This window comes from Mercenaria mercenaria, chromosome 9 (assembly GCF_021730395.1).
Source record: "Mercenaria mercenaria strain notata chromosome 9, MADL_Memer_1, whole genome shotgun sequence".
NCBI classification, from domain to species: domain Eukaryota; kingdom Metazoa; phylum Mollusca; class Bivalvia; order Venerida; family Veneridae; genus Mercenaria; species Mercenaria mercenaria.
The window spans coordinates 69,530,319-69,547,500 of NC_069369.1; the positions used below are offsets into that span (position 1 = coordinate 69,530,319).

At 32.8% G+C, this 17,182-nt stretch overlaps 1 protein-coding gene across 14 annotated transcripts in view; it reads left to right on the forward strand.

The window, feature by feature from the left end:
• LOC123547389 (cilia- and flagella-associated protein 43-like) overlaps positions 1 to 17,182 on the forward strand; it is a 64,971-nt gene that overhangs the window by 41,824 nt on the left and 5,965 nt on the right. For 9 of the 14 annotated variants that reach the window (XM_045334452.2, XM_045334453.2, XM_045334457.2 and 6 more), the window contains 12 exons: positions 1,389 to 1,418; positions 4,018 to 4,109; positions 4,645 to 4,851; positions 5,230 to 5,400; positions 6,594 to 6,722; positions 7,005 to 7,124; positions 8,943 to 9,050; positions 9,786 to 9,961; positions 13,644 to 13,863; positions 14,247 to 14,359; positions 14,983 to 15,142; positions 15,731 to 15,804. In XM_045334452.2, coding sequence (XP_045190387.2) covers positions 1,389 to 1,418; positions 4,018 to 4,109; positions 4,645 to 4,851; positions 5,230 to 5,400; positions 6,594 to 6,722; positions 7,005 to 7,124; positions 8,943 to 9,050; positions 9,786 to 9,961; positions 13,644 to 13,863; positions 14,247 to 14,359; positions 14,983 to 15,142; positions 15,731 to 15,804 — 1,600 coding nt within the window. The remainder of the gene's footprint in view (positions 1 to 1,388; positions 1,419 to 4,017; positions 4,110 to 4,644; positions 4,852 to 5,229; positions 5,401 to 6,593; positions 6,723 to 7,004; positions 7,125 to 8,942; positions 9,051 to 9,785; positions 9,962 to 13,643; positions 13,864 to 14,246; positions 14,360 to 14,982; positions 15,143 to 15,730; positions 15,805 to 17,182) is intronic. The other 5 variants (XM_045334454.2, XM_045334456.2, XM_045334460.2 and 2 more) reach the window with 1 other exon arrangement.

Below are 17,182 nucleotides of genomic sequence, written 5' to 3' on the forward strand. Positions count from 1 at the left end.
ATTTCTCAATGCATCTCAAACCTCTTAAGGTATTTCTGCACATACGGAAATTGGAAGTAACTGCATAATGTCATTTAGCCAGGCAACTTTAAATAAAGTCAGGACCCAGTGCACCGAAATGAAAGTTATCACATCAGTTAATAACAACCCATGTATTAATTTATAGAAATGGCAACTTTACTAACTTTGTGATTATGAAAAATATTGACATGTGTTAAAATTCCAAATGATGTCTTTAATCATAAGCAAATATTTCAAAAATAAACACACTGACATATATTTTATTTGACTGTGTAATAGAAAATAAACTTTGTTTATGACTGTGAGAAGATTCATTAAAATCTACCTTGTAGAAAGTTTTTGCTGGCAAAAATCTCATAGATATTGTGATTTTCCATAGACTCCCAGTATGATAAGTTGCTTGAGATTCAAATTTTCCAAACCAGTCTTGCACAAACCAATCATTTTTATTTAGTATATCTTGAAGTTTGTAATAATAAGTATTTGATCAAATTCTACATTGTGGAAAAAAGTTGATCCAACCATGCAGAACTACCTTAAACAATTAATATATACTGAGGACAGAGTTTTTCATGATTGCCCCAAAGTTATGAAAAAAGCATAAATTTTAAGCATTTTATGAAAAATGGTAAACTTTTTTTTCTATGCTAACATAGCATGTCCAGTTTTATCTGTTTTTATAAAGTGTGTAAAATTTTAAAGAAAAACATTACACACAACATTGTAATATGTTTTCACCATATGAGGGATATGGATGGGAGGGTTGACACAATAATGGGAGTTTTATACTAAATTGAAAAAGAATGTGCATCTCTTTAATTTCTAGGTCAAGGTTGATGACTAGCCAATGTAAACTAGTATTGTCAGACTTACAGCCCTTGATCTAAATGAACAATCTGTATTCAGTCACCTCAATGATTTACATTAGATTTTAAGTTTTATATAGTGTACATCAAGTTCAAAACGTTAAATCCTAGGTATTCCTTTTCAGAAAGGGGTATTTGATAAATAAATCATTTAATTTATTTGTTGGTAATTAGCTATTAAGCCCCTTTAATATTTATTTTTATGTATAGGACTTCATTTGAATAGCTATTTGAGATTTTGATTTGATTTTTGTTTTATACTCAGAACATAGTTTGTATATGTTACTTATACAGTTGAACACCACTCACTCACGGCTCGAGCTCCGAAGCTCACTCAAACAGTTCATTTGGTCCGCCACTATTTTGCATGTTTGGATTGCTCAGAACCTGCGGATAACATAAACATTTTACTCATCCCCTTGAGATTTTGAGCGATTGGTGTTTTTCTGTATATAAATAGTAAACAGAATTTATTTTGTCTTTTTTTTACTTTATAAACAGGATACAATATATCTGTGACAGATATTTTGGGTAAAAAGAGAGAATTTTCACATATATTTTCATATATTTTTATATATATTTCCTCTTACAACCCAGGATCAGGCATGGTGATGGCTTCATTATATTTATTCAAGCTTTTTCCAAGACCTCTTTTAGAATTTGCAGCAATTCTTATAGACTAATACAATCCACTTGTCAAATTTTATTGAATTTTTGTGCAAAGTCAAAATATATACTGGGTTGCAATACTTTAAATGCTGTTGGTTCTACATCTTGTGTCAGTGTTTGTGGATACGCTTTCCAGGGATTGAAGAGACAAGTGCATTTTATTAGTTAACATATTAATATAATTTGTTTCAGGTTGCGGATTTAATGCATTATTATTTTCTATACAGTATTAGCAATCCTCCATTGTTCCATACTGTATGAATTATATTAGTATAATTTTAATAACAAACAAAACTATTTATTCCATAAAGTCCATTATTCAACAGTCAGACATATTCTTACAAACAAAATTTTTTTCTGTTAAAATATTTTGTTATGTTTCCCCCCATTTATATGCATGTGAAAGAGGACGCATTACATGGCAGACAGGCATCATCTGTGCCACAATGTCTATTGGCCTTATATATCGGCAAAGTTTTATAACTAGCTGGATTGCATGAAAGCCTCTGCAGTTATTGCCCTTGAGTTAATAAAAATTGCGGAATAAAAACAGTGTCTGCTCCCTAACTTGAGTAGTTCTCATCCAGTATTCATAATGTTAATGGGCATAATATTACGGACAGTGATACTCTGAGTCAATCTTGAGTTATGGCCCTTTAATCACTTGAAATTGTGAAAATTGACAGCATCCACTTAATATTTTAAGCAGTTCTGATGTTCACTAAACTTAATCAGAATTTTTATGGACATATAATCTTGGCCAAGTTCAGTAACAAGGTGGATAGTCTTTGTTTCTCTGGAGTTATGGCCGTTGAATTTGTCAAAATTGAAAAAAGAACTGTCAACTAGTCTGCACAATAAGTAGAGATTTTTTTAAGTCAATGTCTGGCGGATATTGTGATAGTTTGTCACGCTTGTTTCAAAGATACTTTTGAATCAGCAAATGGATAGAAAGTTCTTACAATTACAGCTTACATTCCCCAACATTTTTCTAATGTTCTAGAAAAAGCAGATCCATTAATGGAATATTTTGCACACTACATTACACATGTTGTATTGATACTCATTATACACTTTTCTCATAGTACTTTATAATTTTTCAAGAACTATGTTTTATCGCCATTAACTTACCATTAAGTTCTTCATAGTTTACTGCTATTTGCATGTAAATTCACTATATTGGCCATTTAATTCTTTGTAGATTACTCTATTTTTTTACAGAACATGGTTATGGTGCATGCCTATCTTTTTTTTTCTTTATTTAGAAAATTTTTCCAGCTGTATACATTAAAACCATACAACTTTTGCTTTATAAAATTGCATGAAATGGCTGCTGTCTGACATATTCTTAATAAAACATTTTCAATTCACTACTAACAGCTTAGTTTTAGATGATAGAAATTACTCAAGAAAGACTAATTTTCGAGATGTACATCAAAGTAAATTTTTCTAGGATATATTTGTATTAAGGCAAATACCCAGAATCCTCCGATAACGTATTTTTCATTTGGATGAAGTTAATGGTATACTGTAAAATCATTTAATTTCGCGGGCATGAAATTTCGTGGTTTGGTCAAAATGGCAATTTCATGGGGATATGAATTGGTGGATTTCAACTTTTGAACATAAAATGAATGCGAATTTTATTTGTTCATTGGGGTTAAATTTCGTGGATTGACTCAACCACGAAATCCACGAAAATTAGTCCCCCACGAATATTAATGATTTCACAGTACAAGTCAGATTGATTTTTTAAAGATAATTGTTCAGCTTTATAGCTATATTTTGTAAATCTCAGTACAGTTCATGAGTTCTTGTACAATTCTGTTCTAAGTGTACAAAATGTTAATATTTTTGTTAAAACTGTACAATATCTAGTAGTTTTCCATAACCCCTCAGGAATAACCCCATAGAATACAGATCAGCCCATGTGGTCACCTGAATGGTCCTAGTTTGAAGTTTAGAATTTAAAACTTTAAAACAAGAAGTTTTCTTTGTGCTAAATTTTTTTTTTATGAAGATGGCATGCTTTTTATTAAAACTTTGCCCAGAATTCCTTACTTCTGATACCTGTGTGAAGTTTTAGCAATGTTGATGCTTTGTAAACAAACTTTTGTGATTGAATTATATTGCAATTTAAGGTCAATGTTAAATTTCAGACTTGGATCATTAAGTTGACTTTTTTTGTAGGCATTATCTCCCCTGTATACCATATATTGCACTACAATGTATATTACAGTTGCAGAAAGATAAAATAGTTAAACATTTAGTTAGTATGTAATTTTGATGAGTATCAAAGATAGATTTTGTGAAATATTTTACTCATGTTTAGTATCATTTTAACATCTTGCAGTTAATTTCACTAGCTACAGCAGTTGCACCTACTGTTTCATGTTGTATCATACATCATTTTGTGTTACTATTTCAGTAGATAAAATATTTTATGTTTTATATATATTAGGTGCTCAGTACGGAGGTGGGAGTGAACTGTTTTACAGTCAGTTCGAACTTCATTCCAGAGAACAGAAAATCAACCAAATTGTCTTGCTAGAGGTATGAATTACATCCTAATTTGTATCAAAGAAAATCAATCAAATGGTCTTGCTAGAGGTTTAAATTGTATCTTAAATTGCCTCACATAATATTCAATCAAATTGTCATGCATTATTGCCTCTTGGAAAATAAATCCATTCATCTTGCTAGGGGTTAGAATTACATGTTCAGTTGTCTCACTGGTCAATCAAGGTTTGAATTACATCTGAAATAGCCTCATAAGAAATCAATCAAATTGTCTTCTTAGGGGTAAGAATTACATCTTAAATTGCCTCACAAAATCAATCAGATTTTTTTGCTAAATGTTTGAATAACATCTTAAATTGCCTCACAGAAAATCAATCAGACTGTTTTTCTAGATGCACAAATTAAGTCTTAAAAGCTTAATTTCCTGTCTAATTTTCTAATTTTAAAGAAGTTACTATATTTGTGTATTGAAAAGTGCTGCTGTTAAGATAAAAGTTTTTTACCAATGAACATTTAACAAGCAGACTTGTTAAAGACATTTAAAGTACATAACTGTTTGTGTCCATAGGATGCCATTTACCGCATAAAGCAGGTGTTTAACAAAGACTTTGATGAACTCTTCATTAAGAAGGAACAAGAGATAGGCAAAATCAAAGAGAAAAACAAGCGAATCAGGAAAATCATTGCTGACCTTGACCTTGCTGAGGAGGTCATAGAGCCAAGTATGGGTGTTGCTGAGAAACCAGAAACTCTGTTGACAGTTGAGGATGATGAGGTAAGATATAAAGGTTGAATGTTTAAAGGTCAAATAGAAGCCAAATATTTTATTTAACCTTTAGCCTGCTGGCAGCAACTGACTCTGCCTTTGCGACCAGTGTAGACCAAGATCAGCCTGCACATCTGTGCAGGTGATCATGTCTGCCATACTTGCTATCAGCCAGTAATTTTCAGTGAACACCAACTCTGGAATAATAAATGGTATGCCCAAATTGAATGATGGACAGTTCACTTAGAAATTAGCAGCGAAGGGTTATAAAAATAACTGTTTTGATACTTCATTTCTGCAGAAATGTAATAGTTTCACTTCTAAAGTTGAATTTATGTTTTAATAGTTTTCAGATAACAGTTTACATTGTTTTTCTACAATAATCAGGTTAAAGTAGAGAGATACTACACACCAGAACAGAGAAAAGCGATTGAGAAGAAGGAGAAAGAGGAAGAAGAAAGACGTGCCCGAGAACGCGGAGATAATCAACGTGAACGTGCCCTTAATCAGATGATGGGTGGTGTACTGGAGATAAAAAAAGAAGACGAACTGAAAAAAGTAGGAGTTGATGCAATCTATTTTTCTGAAACCTTTCATCAGTAGATTAATATGACTATTTACTGCTTTAAATTTTTGTGGAAAATTAATTTTGTGGATTTCGTGGTGGAGTCAGTCCACGATATCAGCATCCAAAGAAAAAGTAAAAGTCCTACTCATTTTGTGCTTGAAAGTTAACTGGTGAATATGTATCCCCACAAATTACCGGTTTTGAATAAACACAAAATATAAACTTGTTTTTCAAAATATATTATAGGAGAGATCGTGTTTGTATACAAATTCTATTTTTAGAACTGATAAGACAGTGATCAGGTGGGCAGAAGCCGACCGTCCATGTTTTTTGTAAACAGTGATGTTTTTCTAACAGTCTAAACTTTCTTAAAACACAAATTACATAAATAATTTTTTGATCAATGGAAAGGTTATAAAACAAGCAATTTATTGATTACTTTTAATTGTTATTTCGAAATAAAATGGATTAATTATGAACGCTTAACTTACACTGTTTTTCTAAAGGTTGTGAAAATCACTACGCCGCTTTTAAAATTATATGTCATTTAAAACGGTTATTCATTGAAAAAAGATATTTGGATACAAAAATATGAAGATTGTTAGTATTTCAAATCTTTTTGAATTTTGAAAATCCATAAATGAGCAAAAAAGTTATTAAAAATTGAAAATTCTGATTCAATACACAAACGGTGTTAAAATCATTTGTTTTGCCAACCACCAGATAAACAGATGTTAACGCGTGACGTCACGGCGATCTCTCCTACATGGAAATTGGAAATTTAACACTTAGTAAGGTTTTTGATGAATTTAAATGATGAAGGTGCAAAAGTATTCAGTTGTTTGCATCTAGAATACAAAATATGTAACTCAAATGGTCCATGATAAGCAATATGAATTTAGCATGATTACAGTAAGTCAGCCCTAATAGTTTTTCGGCCTTAGCATTACTGTGCTAGCATGCAAAGTAGTTCGTAAGAAAGTACTTTCATTGGCAAGTTTCTTTAAACATGTATCTTTTACATGCTCTGCCAACCATGTAGGAACTGATTTGATTTTTTCATGTAATCTAATTGGTCAGTTAAATGTGTTTTATTGCCTAGTTATAAATCTATGATCTGTTTTATTGGCCCTCAGCAAATCCATTTGTATTAGCATTAATACGTTATGTTTTATATTTGTAGGATGTTCCTAAGCCAGCATTTATGACACAGAAGGACGAGAATGACTGGAGTGAAGAAGAGCAGAAACTGGCTAAAGATTATGAGAAAAAAGTGAAGGACCTGCAAGAAGAAAGAGAAAAATACAGAAAGGTAATCAGTTCATATAAAACATGTTTGATGACTGATTTATAGCTGATTTCAAAAATAAAAGGTTAGGGTAGATTTCCCGGAAGCATAGAGCATCTGAAATACAACCTGAGAGCCATGCATGATGAAGTAGTGGACAGATATAGCAGACAGGTTGCTTCACAAATCCAACAACATGTACATTTTGGTTATATGTAAAAGTCATATTTTTCTTTGATTTCAGGAACATGTGTTTTGTTTTTAGTGGTATTTACTTCGTTTTTAAATGTTTTCTGTTGTTTACAGCAATTGGAGACAGAACTGAGAAAGAACCAGAGTTTGATCCAAGAGGGAATGGCAGGTTTTGATGAGATGTTGAACACAGTGTTCATGAAGAAGATCAAGGTCATGATGGTCATTTACCAGGTATATTGACCATTTTAGTGCAGATATGTCTTACATTTTCATTTGCCCGTTTTCAGATATTAGAATGTTGATGCCAAAAGGGTAGCAATGTAAGTCCCACTATTTGTTGACACACTGCTTCAATGGCTTCAAGAAGATGTGACATGACCATTGTGTCCTGTGTTAATACTTTGTTCCACTGAGGGAATTATTTCTGCCAAACAAAAGATTGCTCAATGTTTGTCATAGTTATGGCCTAGACAATATCTTATTTGACCTTTAACTCCACAGTTTGACCTTGACCTTTTTGACAGAGGAACCTGGGGTTTGCACTTGATACTCTGTGCAACTGAAGCAACATTTTTGCTAAATGAAAAAAGATTCTCCATGCATGTCAAAGTTACAGCCCTGGACAAGCCCTAAACTGAATTGACCTCTAAGTATGACCTTGACCTTTGATATAGATACCTGTAGTTTGTACATGATATCCCATCTTAAGAAGGTGATCATTTACACCAAATATTAAAAAGATTGCACCATGCATGTCAAAGTTATTGACTGGACAAAAATTGGATGGACATTCTAATGCATTCATGCACTTTAAGGCACAGTTTACAAACAGCCATTTTTAGCTCATCTGATTTTTTGAAAAAAAATGATGAGTTATTGTCATCACTTGAGCGGTTGTCGGCGTCGGCATCTGCGTCGGCGTTGCCTGGTTAAGTTTTATGTTTAGGTCAGCTTTTCTCCTAAACTATCAAAGCTATTGCTTTGAAACTTGGAAGACTTGTTCACCATCATAAGCTGACCCTGTATAGCAAGAAACATAACTCCATCTTGCTTTTTGCAAGATTTATGGCCCCTTTTGTACTTAGAAAATATCAGATTTCTTGGTTAAGTTTTATGTTTAGGTCAACTTTTCTCCTAAACTATCAAAGCTATTGCTTTGAAACTTGGAATACTTGTTCACCATCATAAGCAGACCCTGTACATCAAGAAACATAACTCCATCTTGCTTTTTGCAAGAATTATTGCCCCTTTTGGACTTAGAAAATCAGTTTTCTTGGTTAAGTTTTATGTTTAGGTCAGCTTTTATCCTAAACTATCAAAGCTATTGCTTTAAAACTTGCAACACTTGTTCACCATCATAAGCTGACCCTGTACAGCAAGAAACATAACTCCATCCTGCTTTTTGCAAGATTTATGGCCCCTTTTGGACTTAAAAAATATCAGATTTCTTGGTTAAGTTTTATGTTTAGGTCAACTTTTTCTCTTAAACTATCAAAGCTATTGCTTTGAAACTTGCAACACTTGTTCACCATCATAAGCTGACCCTGTACAGCAAGCAACATAACTCCATCCTGCTTTTTGCAATAATTATTGCCCCTTTTGGACTTAGAAAATCATTTTCTTGGTTGAGTATTATGTTTAAGGCAACTTTTCTCATAAACTATCAAAGCTATTGCTTTAAAACTTGCAACAGTTTTTCACAATCATAAGTGGACACTGTACATCAAGAAACATAACTCTGTCCTGCTTTTTGCAAGAATGATGGCCCTTTTTAGACTTAGAAAATCATGGGTAGGACAATATTTCTATTATACAAAAAAAATCAGATGAGCGTCAGCACCCGCAAGGCGGTGCTCTTGTTAAAACATGTCGAGCACACCACAAGTGGGCACAGCAGAATGAACAGATATATGATCTTACACCAGAGTTCCTAGTATTATTGCCAGTACATAGATGAACTTTCATAGTGACCTTGAGAGTAATTATTGTTTTTGATCGGTAACTGCAGATTGCTTGGGCTACTATAATTTTGATATTTTTTTACTTCAGGAAGAGCTGAAGATCCTAAGATTGAGGTACTCTCTGTTGGTGGAGGAGGAATTGGAGACCAGAGAATCTGAGTTGAATCGTCTTGTTGAACACAAGAAGCATTTGAAGGTATACTTCACAATTAGATGGTAGAGATAAAAATCAAACAGTTACTATGGAAAATCATTTTGCAATATATCTACAGCAAGAAGAAAATTGTTTATATTTTATCTGTGTAAGATTATTATTCACCAAAACTTCCATTTGACTAAATGTTAAATATATTTACTGTCAAAAGTTCTGCATTTTATAATCGAATTTGTACATGGAAAGTGTAAATCTAGACTGTTGGTAGAAAATCATAATAACAGTGTGTAGACTTCAAGAAATAATCACAGCATGCTAGTCATTATCACTTCAGCTGTATAAGAACCTTTTCAGATACATTAAAAGCAATAAAAAAGAGATAAAAAAGGTTTCTTGTTTAGGGTAGGTAGTTGATGAAAGTCCTTGCCTAAATAGATGGAAAGTCTTGTTTACAGACGAGCTTGTGACAGGTGTCAAATATACCTCTTCATGACCCAATCTAGGCTGGTACTGCAAGAAACAGTACAAATTTAAGTAGATCACTCAGCACTGAACTCTTGTCGGGATATCAGCTGCCAACTGGTATTGAACCTAGTTTGCTGGCATTGTAGTTCAACGTGTTAACCACTACAGCACTGTCTCCCTAAAAAGTTAAAACTCTATTCAGATTATAAGAAAAAAACAAAACCATGGCCATGGTTAAATAATTCTTTTGTCTTTACATGTAAAATGACTACATTATGTGAAAATATTATGCATGCATATTTATATTTGCAGACTCTCGCAACTCAAGCAGTAATGGAGACTCGTAAAAATGTTGATAACTATCGGGAACAGTATGACATCTTGTTGGCGGAAGATAAAGTAATGGACAAGGCATTCAAACGAGAGTTCAATGACGTGTCTGCTGTTCAACAAGATCAGCTGTACAGACTGTTCAAGAGAAGACCAAGGTAATTAACACATGACAATAAAACAGGGTTTGTGAAAAATAGTGCTTGGAGATTTACAGTCTGTTTAAGATACAGTCGAACTTTGTTATAATAATGATAATAATAATAATAATGTTCACTCAAACTCGGCGGGACCATCAAAATTTGTTCAAGTTATTGGCAGTTTAAGCCATCCAATAATATATATTAAACAGAGATTTTGCTGAGACCTGATAATGAGTATGAGCAAAGGCTGTTGTTCAAATTATCCTTGTTTGAGCGAATGAAGTTTGACCTTATTTATGAGAATAAAACATTTCTCCTTCTGGCTAGACAGATGAAAGTATTCTTGGTTATTAATTAATACTACAGAAATTTAATTCAAAAATATTTTTCTGTGAAAAGTAACCCCAGATGTAAAATCTAAAGTCTTTTGTTTTTGACCTTTTCCAAAATTGTCATAGGTTTTCAGCATTTTATGAAGAACATACAGTGAATGTATTGGTGTCAGTTCAAAAATACTGATACTTATCTGATCACAGCTATAGGAGAGATCGTGTTTGTATACAAATTCTATTTTTAGAACTGATAAGACAGTGATCGGGTGGGCAGAAGCCGACCGTCCATGTTTTTTGTAAACAGTGATGTTTTTCTAACGGTCTAAACTTTCTTAAAACACAAATTACATAAATAATTTTTTGATCAATGGAAAGGTTATAAAACAAGCAATTTATTGATTACTTTTAATTGTTATTTCGAAATAAAATGGATTAATTATGAACGCTTAACTTACACTGTTTTTCTAAAGGTTGTGAAAATCACTACGCCGCTTTTAAAATTATATGTCATTTAAAACGGTTATTCATTGAAAAAAGATATCTGGATACAAAAATATGAAGATTGTTAGTATTTCAAATCTTTTTGAATTTTGAAAATCCATAAATGAGCAAAAAAGTTATTAAAAATTAAAAATTCTGATTCAATACGCAAACGGTGTTAAAATCATTTGTTTTGCCAACCACCAGATAAACAGATGTTAACGCGTGACGTCACGGCGATCTCTCCTATAGTAGCAAGAATAAGGTTGAAATAATTAGTCATAAACCCAACAAGAAAAACCTTTAGTCAGGAGTGCTTGTTTAATAATTGCAGTAAATTAAGATAGATTTAAATTTTCAAAACTTAAGGTCTTGGTATAACATATATTTCATAAATGCCGATATTAATAAACTTTTGAGACTTATCTTTTATGTTGAATACTGTTGTTTCAAGAACAATTCCCAAGAGAGATATCCTTAAAAAAATTAATACTTTTCCTAAACCAGTAAATAAATTTAAAATTGTACACATGGCTATGGCTCTATTTTGTATAAGCAACTTGATTTTTGCTGCAAAACTAGTTCCCTTTTCACAGTGGTATGCTTGATTACTATAAAGTACATAACAGAATAATGAATATTGCGTGCAACATTTTAGACGCATGATGATGCAGAGATTCCAAGGATTATCGGCATTTTCTGTGTTTGATTTTCGTGTTAATCCAATTCTCAGGTACACATATTGTCTATATGTTGTCCACACAGAGTACAAGTTTAGAGACATCACATTAGATATAAAAAAGATTCTTAAAATTAGATGAAGTACACCCACAAGGATCCAATACACTAACAGTGTTGTTCTGTAAGGTCAAGGAAAAAGCATTTTCCCGACATATTGAATGTAACTGTTGACCTACGATAAAATAAAACTAAATTTTAATTTAAATTTACTTAGATCAAGGCGAAATGTCTTGTTTCCTTTAACAGAATTTATGTCGTCATTTTCTGTCATTGATATATTTCAAGTTTAATATCTGTTTAAATTTCAGACTGTTAAATGTTACACTCTACATTTAATTGTCCTAATTAAAGTAGGAATGTCCTACTTCTTTGCCTTGAAAGTGCTTAGAGCATGAAATTCAGCTTAAAGAACACATCAAATGATTTTCTGTATTTGTTAAGAAGCTATTTATTGTTTGTTTAATATACACATTGCACTACTTATTTAAGTTTTGTTAAAGAATCTGTTAAATTTGCTACACTGCTCGATTTAAGAATAGTTTGGACGAGCACTGATTAAGAAATGTTTGCCGTGAGATTGTAAACCTTGAGAAATTAATATAAAGGTTATGTGTTCATTTAGGCAGCAAGTTCTGGCCAATCTGTCAGTAGCATCAGCGTATTCATTTTTTCATCCTGAAAAAAGGTACAGATATACATGTACATTGTGTATGCTTCTTCTAGTTTGTAAAACTTGTTTTTATGTGAAATAATGGCCTGTACTTGACAAAGTAAAGGTAAACGTTTATGTCAGCTTTAACATTAGTGGAATGCAAAAGTTAAAGTTAGTCATCCTGTATTCTGTTCTTTGAATTTTAAAGTAAAATATAAGGGGGAGTAGTGGTCTAGTGATTAAGGTGTCAGCTGCTCGGCCCATATATCAAGGGTTCTAGCCCCACTGAGGTCATGACCACACCTTATATAACACCAGTACTGGTTATTCCATCAGCAGTCATTTACTGGAAGTTTCAGTTGTCCATTTCAAAATTTCAGTGACCAGTAGATAAATATTTAGTATTGTTACGAAATCCAAGAAGAAGGTGCAGTTAACTGACATGCATTAAAAGATAAATGACATTTGTTTTTAAATGGAGAACAGGATCAGTCAAATACTGTGAAATTATTAATTTTCTTGGGCATGAAATCTTGTGGTTTTGTCTAAAACGTCCTTTTTGTGGGAATATATTCAGATGTTTCTTATGAAAAACAAAAATAACATTTCTTTTTTATATTGATATGATATTACGTATCAATAAAATGTCTTGTAACAGTAATGATATTGTACTATTTTGTATAAATGCTTTTTGTGATATTATTGTTTTAAGTGTGAAATGTAATTCTGTCAAAACTAAGTTAATGAAAATAATCTCAACTGGTTAAATAAATGGTATGACTGTTATAACTTTTTTTTAGAAAAGGCCATTGTTTCAGTTTTTAAGCATTTTACAACTTTAAAGACAATTGAGTGGATAGTGTGTTTTCATTTTAAAGCTTTTCAGTAGAATTTAATTAATTTAGCAATGCTTGTAATGGATTTGTTAGTAGCTTTTAAGACAGAAGATTTAAGACTGATTATTTTTACTTTTTCATTCTCGGTAAGTACATGTGGGACATATGTGATGTTGATATGAAATATAAAATGTGACATCTATTGAAATGTTAAAGATACATCAACTTTAAAAAAAACGATCTCCTTAAAGGACAGTTGTTAATTTTTGTATAAATGGTTGTTACACATATATTTGTGATAGGGATTTTTCTCTACGTAGTGGACCATTTTCGAATTGTTCTTTAAATATATCTCCAAAAGAGTATGTATGTATATAAGTTTAGTTATGTTTATTTCATTATAGGACTTGTAAAGTACACTCTGAGTATACTGTTTATAGTTTAAGCTTTTGTTTATTTTCTGATTGAAATATTATCATTACAGAAATATGTTTTATACTTTCTGCTTTATATATATTGTTCAAATTTATCAAATGAAGTTGTTTTCAGCATATGTTGGATGAGAAAAAAACAGAAATATTAGATGTATTATAAGAAGTAAATGCAGGACAGCTATCAAATAAATAACTGTCTAACTTCCTTGTTTATTATTGTAGAGCTCTGAAAATTACCCGAGGTGAAGGAGATAACATTACACTGCCAAACCCATTCGCCGACCGGCCATCCACGGCGCGCCAGAATGCCCAGTCTAAAGCATACATGGACCAAGCAATGGATGATCTTGACAAGCAGTCAAATTGTCCGGAGGGTGTGGAGCCGCAAGTGTGGGAGAGACTGTGTATGTATAGAAGACAGAAAGTGGAGAATGAAAATTTGGTAAGTTCTGCATTCAAAAATTGTCTTGACAGTCCTTTACAAAAAAAATGAAAATACTTACCATATTAACCCTTTGATAAAAAAACTAACCTGTTAAAACTTTTGCAAAAGAAATAAACTGAAAATGGAAAAGATTATTAAAGAATTAAAGTTTTCTCATGAACTTTCTGAAAACTTTTTTAAAACAAGGAAAATTCCAATGGAACAGTCCAAAAGTCAAAATAAAATACAAAAGCTTAAAGAATTATGAAAAATATTATTTAAGATATAATCTGTTGTTCAGATGAGAAAAAGAAAATGCGACAAGATAAAACATCAAGTAATTTTTTTTTATATTTTCAAAACTAGCATTATTACATGCATATATGGATATTTATTCACAGTTAAAGTTGCGAGCCCACATTTTGGCAGAAATGCAGCAGTTCCAACAGAAACGACAGGAAGAAGACGACCAGCTTAAAAATGACATTGACAGTATAGGAGAGCAGTTAAATAAGTAAGAAAGACAAGCTAAAGCTTTCATTCATTTCGAGTATTTTCATTGATGAACTTTTATGTAAATGCGGATGTTTTTCCCTCAAATAAAGGAAATAACTTATAGGCGTGGCATTTTCAGTTTGGCAAGTTTTTTTTACATGTCGTTTTAATATGTCAAAAAGTTGTAGTTTACCTAACAAAGACATGAAAGATGTAATAAGTAAAATATTCATTATTTAAACAAATGCCTTAGAACAGAGTTTGTTCTGCACTATATATTTTTTGAAAATTGAAGGGGGAAAAAAACTTGAAATGTAAGTGTTGTCATATACTGAAATTTTAGGCATCTGACATGTTTTAACCTTTAGCCTGCTGGCAGCAAGTGGTTTTGCCTTTGCGACCTGTGCAGACCAAGATCAGCCTGCACATTCATCATGGTCTGCACTGTTCGCTATTCAGTCAGTAAATTTTCAGTGAACACCCCTTTGAATAATAAGTGGTGCTGCCAAAATTGAATGATGGACCAATCCATTTTAGAAATTTAGCAGGGTAAAGGTTAATGAGCTTTTAAGCACCGTAAAGTATGTTGTACATATATATTTTGCATTGTCAATCAATTTTATGCAAAAAACTTCGTTACAGACTAAGAGATGATAGAACTCGTTTCAACTTAAATCTTGAGGTGCAGTTATTGTTGAAACAAGGTCAAGTGGAAGTTGATGCTGGATCATTTATACATGACTACAAAGATAGTGCTCTCATTCATAGAAATGTTGTTGAAGATCTCAATGGCACTATTAAGGTAGGTATTTGAATATTTTAATTACTTCTGTAAAATATTAAGTTAAATTTGTCTTTAAATGAGAACAACATCAGCAGCTGGTATTCAGTGTAGGGAAAGTTGGACTGGGTATGGGAACAACTTCTGTGGCTGATGTTCAGTGTAGGGAAGGCTGGTCTAGGTATAGAAAGAACTTCTGTGTTTGGTATTCATTGTAAGGGAAGGATGGTCTCCTTATGGGAACAACTTCTGTAGATGGTATTCAATGTAAGGAATTGCTGGTTTAGGCATAAGAACAACCTCAACAGCTGGTATTCAGTAATCAGAAGGCTGGCCTAAATATTAAAACAGCTGGTATTCAGTGTAGAAAAGGCTGTTTTAAATATAAGAATCCCAGCAGCTTGTATTCAGTGTAAGGGCAGCTGGTCTCGGTAGATTTTGAACCTCAGTGGCTAGCATTCATAGTAGGGAAGGCTGGTCATTTAAAAGAAAATACTTTGCTGAGCTTTGGATATATTCAGAAATACAAGGAACATTTTTTTTTCTGTTGTAGCTTTGGGTCAGTCTTATTTGTTACCTTAACTAAACTACTTCTGATTCTTATTTCAGCAACTTGGTGAAAGCAAGATAGCTAGTATGGTAGAAAGTAAAGATTTCAGGAAGGGCATTATCCAACTAGAATGGTAAGAACTATGAAACACTCTCAGTTATGGTAACTCTAATCTATTGATTATGCCTTGATGTTTGTCACAAAGTCAATTTTTCTGATGTCCACAGAACGCCTTCGACACCACCAGGCAGATTTACACCAAACTTTCTAAGAATGATCATTTCCAAACCTAGTTATGCATATGGCATTTTCCAGTCTGGTGATTTTCAGAGGAGTAATGGCCCTTGATTCATCAAATTTTATGATGTTTTGGCACTTTTCATAAATTATTGAGTCTATTTCCATGAAACCTTACAAGAGTGATCAATGCCAAACATCATTGTGCCTATTATCGACATGCTCCAGTTCATTGATTTTTAGTGGAGTTATGGCCCTCGATTTGTCGTATTTTTACCTTGTCCCCTCAACTGCTTCGAAACCACCAGGAGCAATGACACCAAACTTTACAGAAGCTATCATTTCCACCAAATCATACAGGAGCAGTCAGTGCCAAATATTATTCTCCTTGTCAGCATGTTCTTGTTTAGTGATTTATGGCTCTTTGTCAAATTATATCATATTTTGCAAACTTTGCTTGCACTGTTGGGCAGATTTTCACCAACCAAACCTTACAAGAGTTGTCAATGCCAAGCCTAGCTATGCATATCATTGGCATGTTCTGGGTCAGTAATTTTCATAAGTGTTATGACCCTTGACTTGTCATATTTTACAGTGTTTAGGCTGCTTGCTGTATACCATTAGGCTGAAACTTCATGGGAGTTACTAATACCAACCTTTCTTGTGCATATCATTATGTGTCCCCAATAGGTGGGGGAGACATATTGATTTTGCCTTCGCCGTCTGTCTGTCAGTCCACGTTAAGCTTGTCCGGCTTTCACAGGTCAAACTGTTGGCTGAATTGACGAAACATCACAGGAGTGATCAGTACCAAGCCTAGTTGTGCATATCGCCAACACATTCCACTTCGCTGCACAAAATGGCTGCCAGAAGGTATACATAGGGGGGAGACATATGTTTTTGTGACAAAAACACCTTATAGTTGGAATATTATGGTTAAGTGATCTTCCCTGGAGTTGTGGCCTTGAATTTTTGGCATTTTACAATTTCTTAGTGTTAAGTCATGGGAGACAAGTTTTTTGTGAAAAAAAACAACTAATCTCTAGTTGAATTTTTTAACTGTACAGCTTTGCTTAGCTCTGTAATTTTTTGTTATATATGAAAGGTGACCAGTAATTAAAAGCCTGTAAGAGGCATTGCAAAGTAGGCCGCCACATTTGTTATGAATTATTCTACCTGTCTGCTAACTGTCTGTTTGTGTTCCCCTAAATTGTTATTGATTCTGTGTACATGTAACACTTTCTGTTTCCCTCCGCACAAACTGCATATTAGTG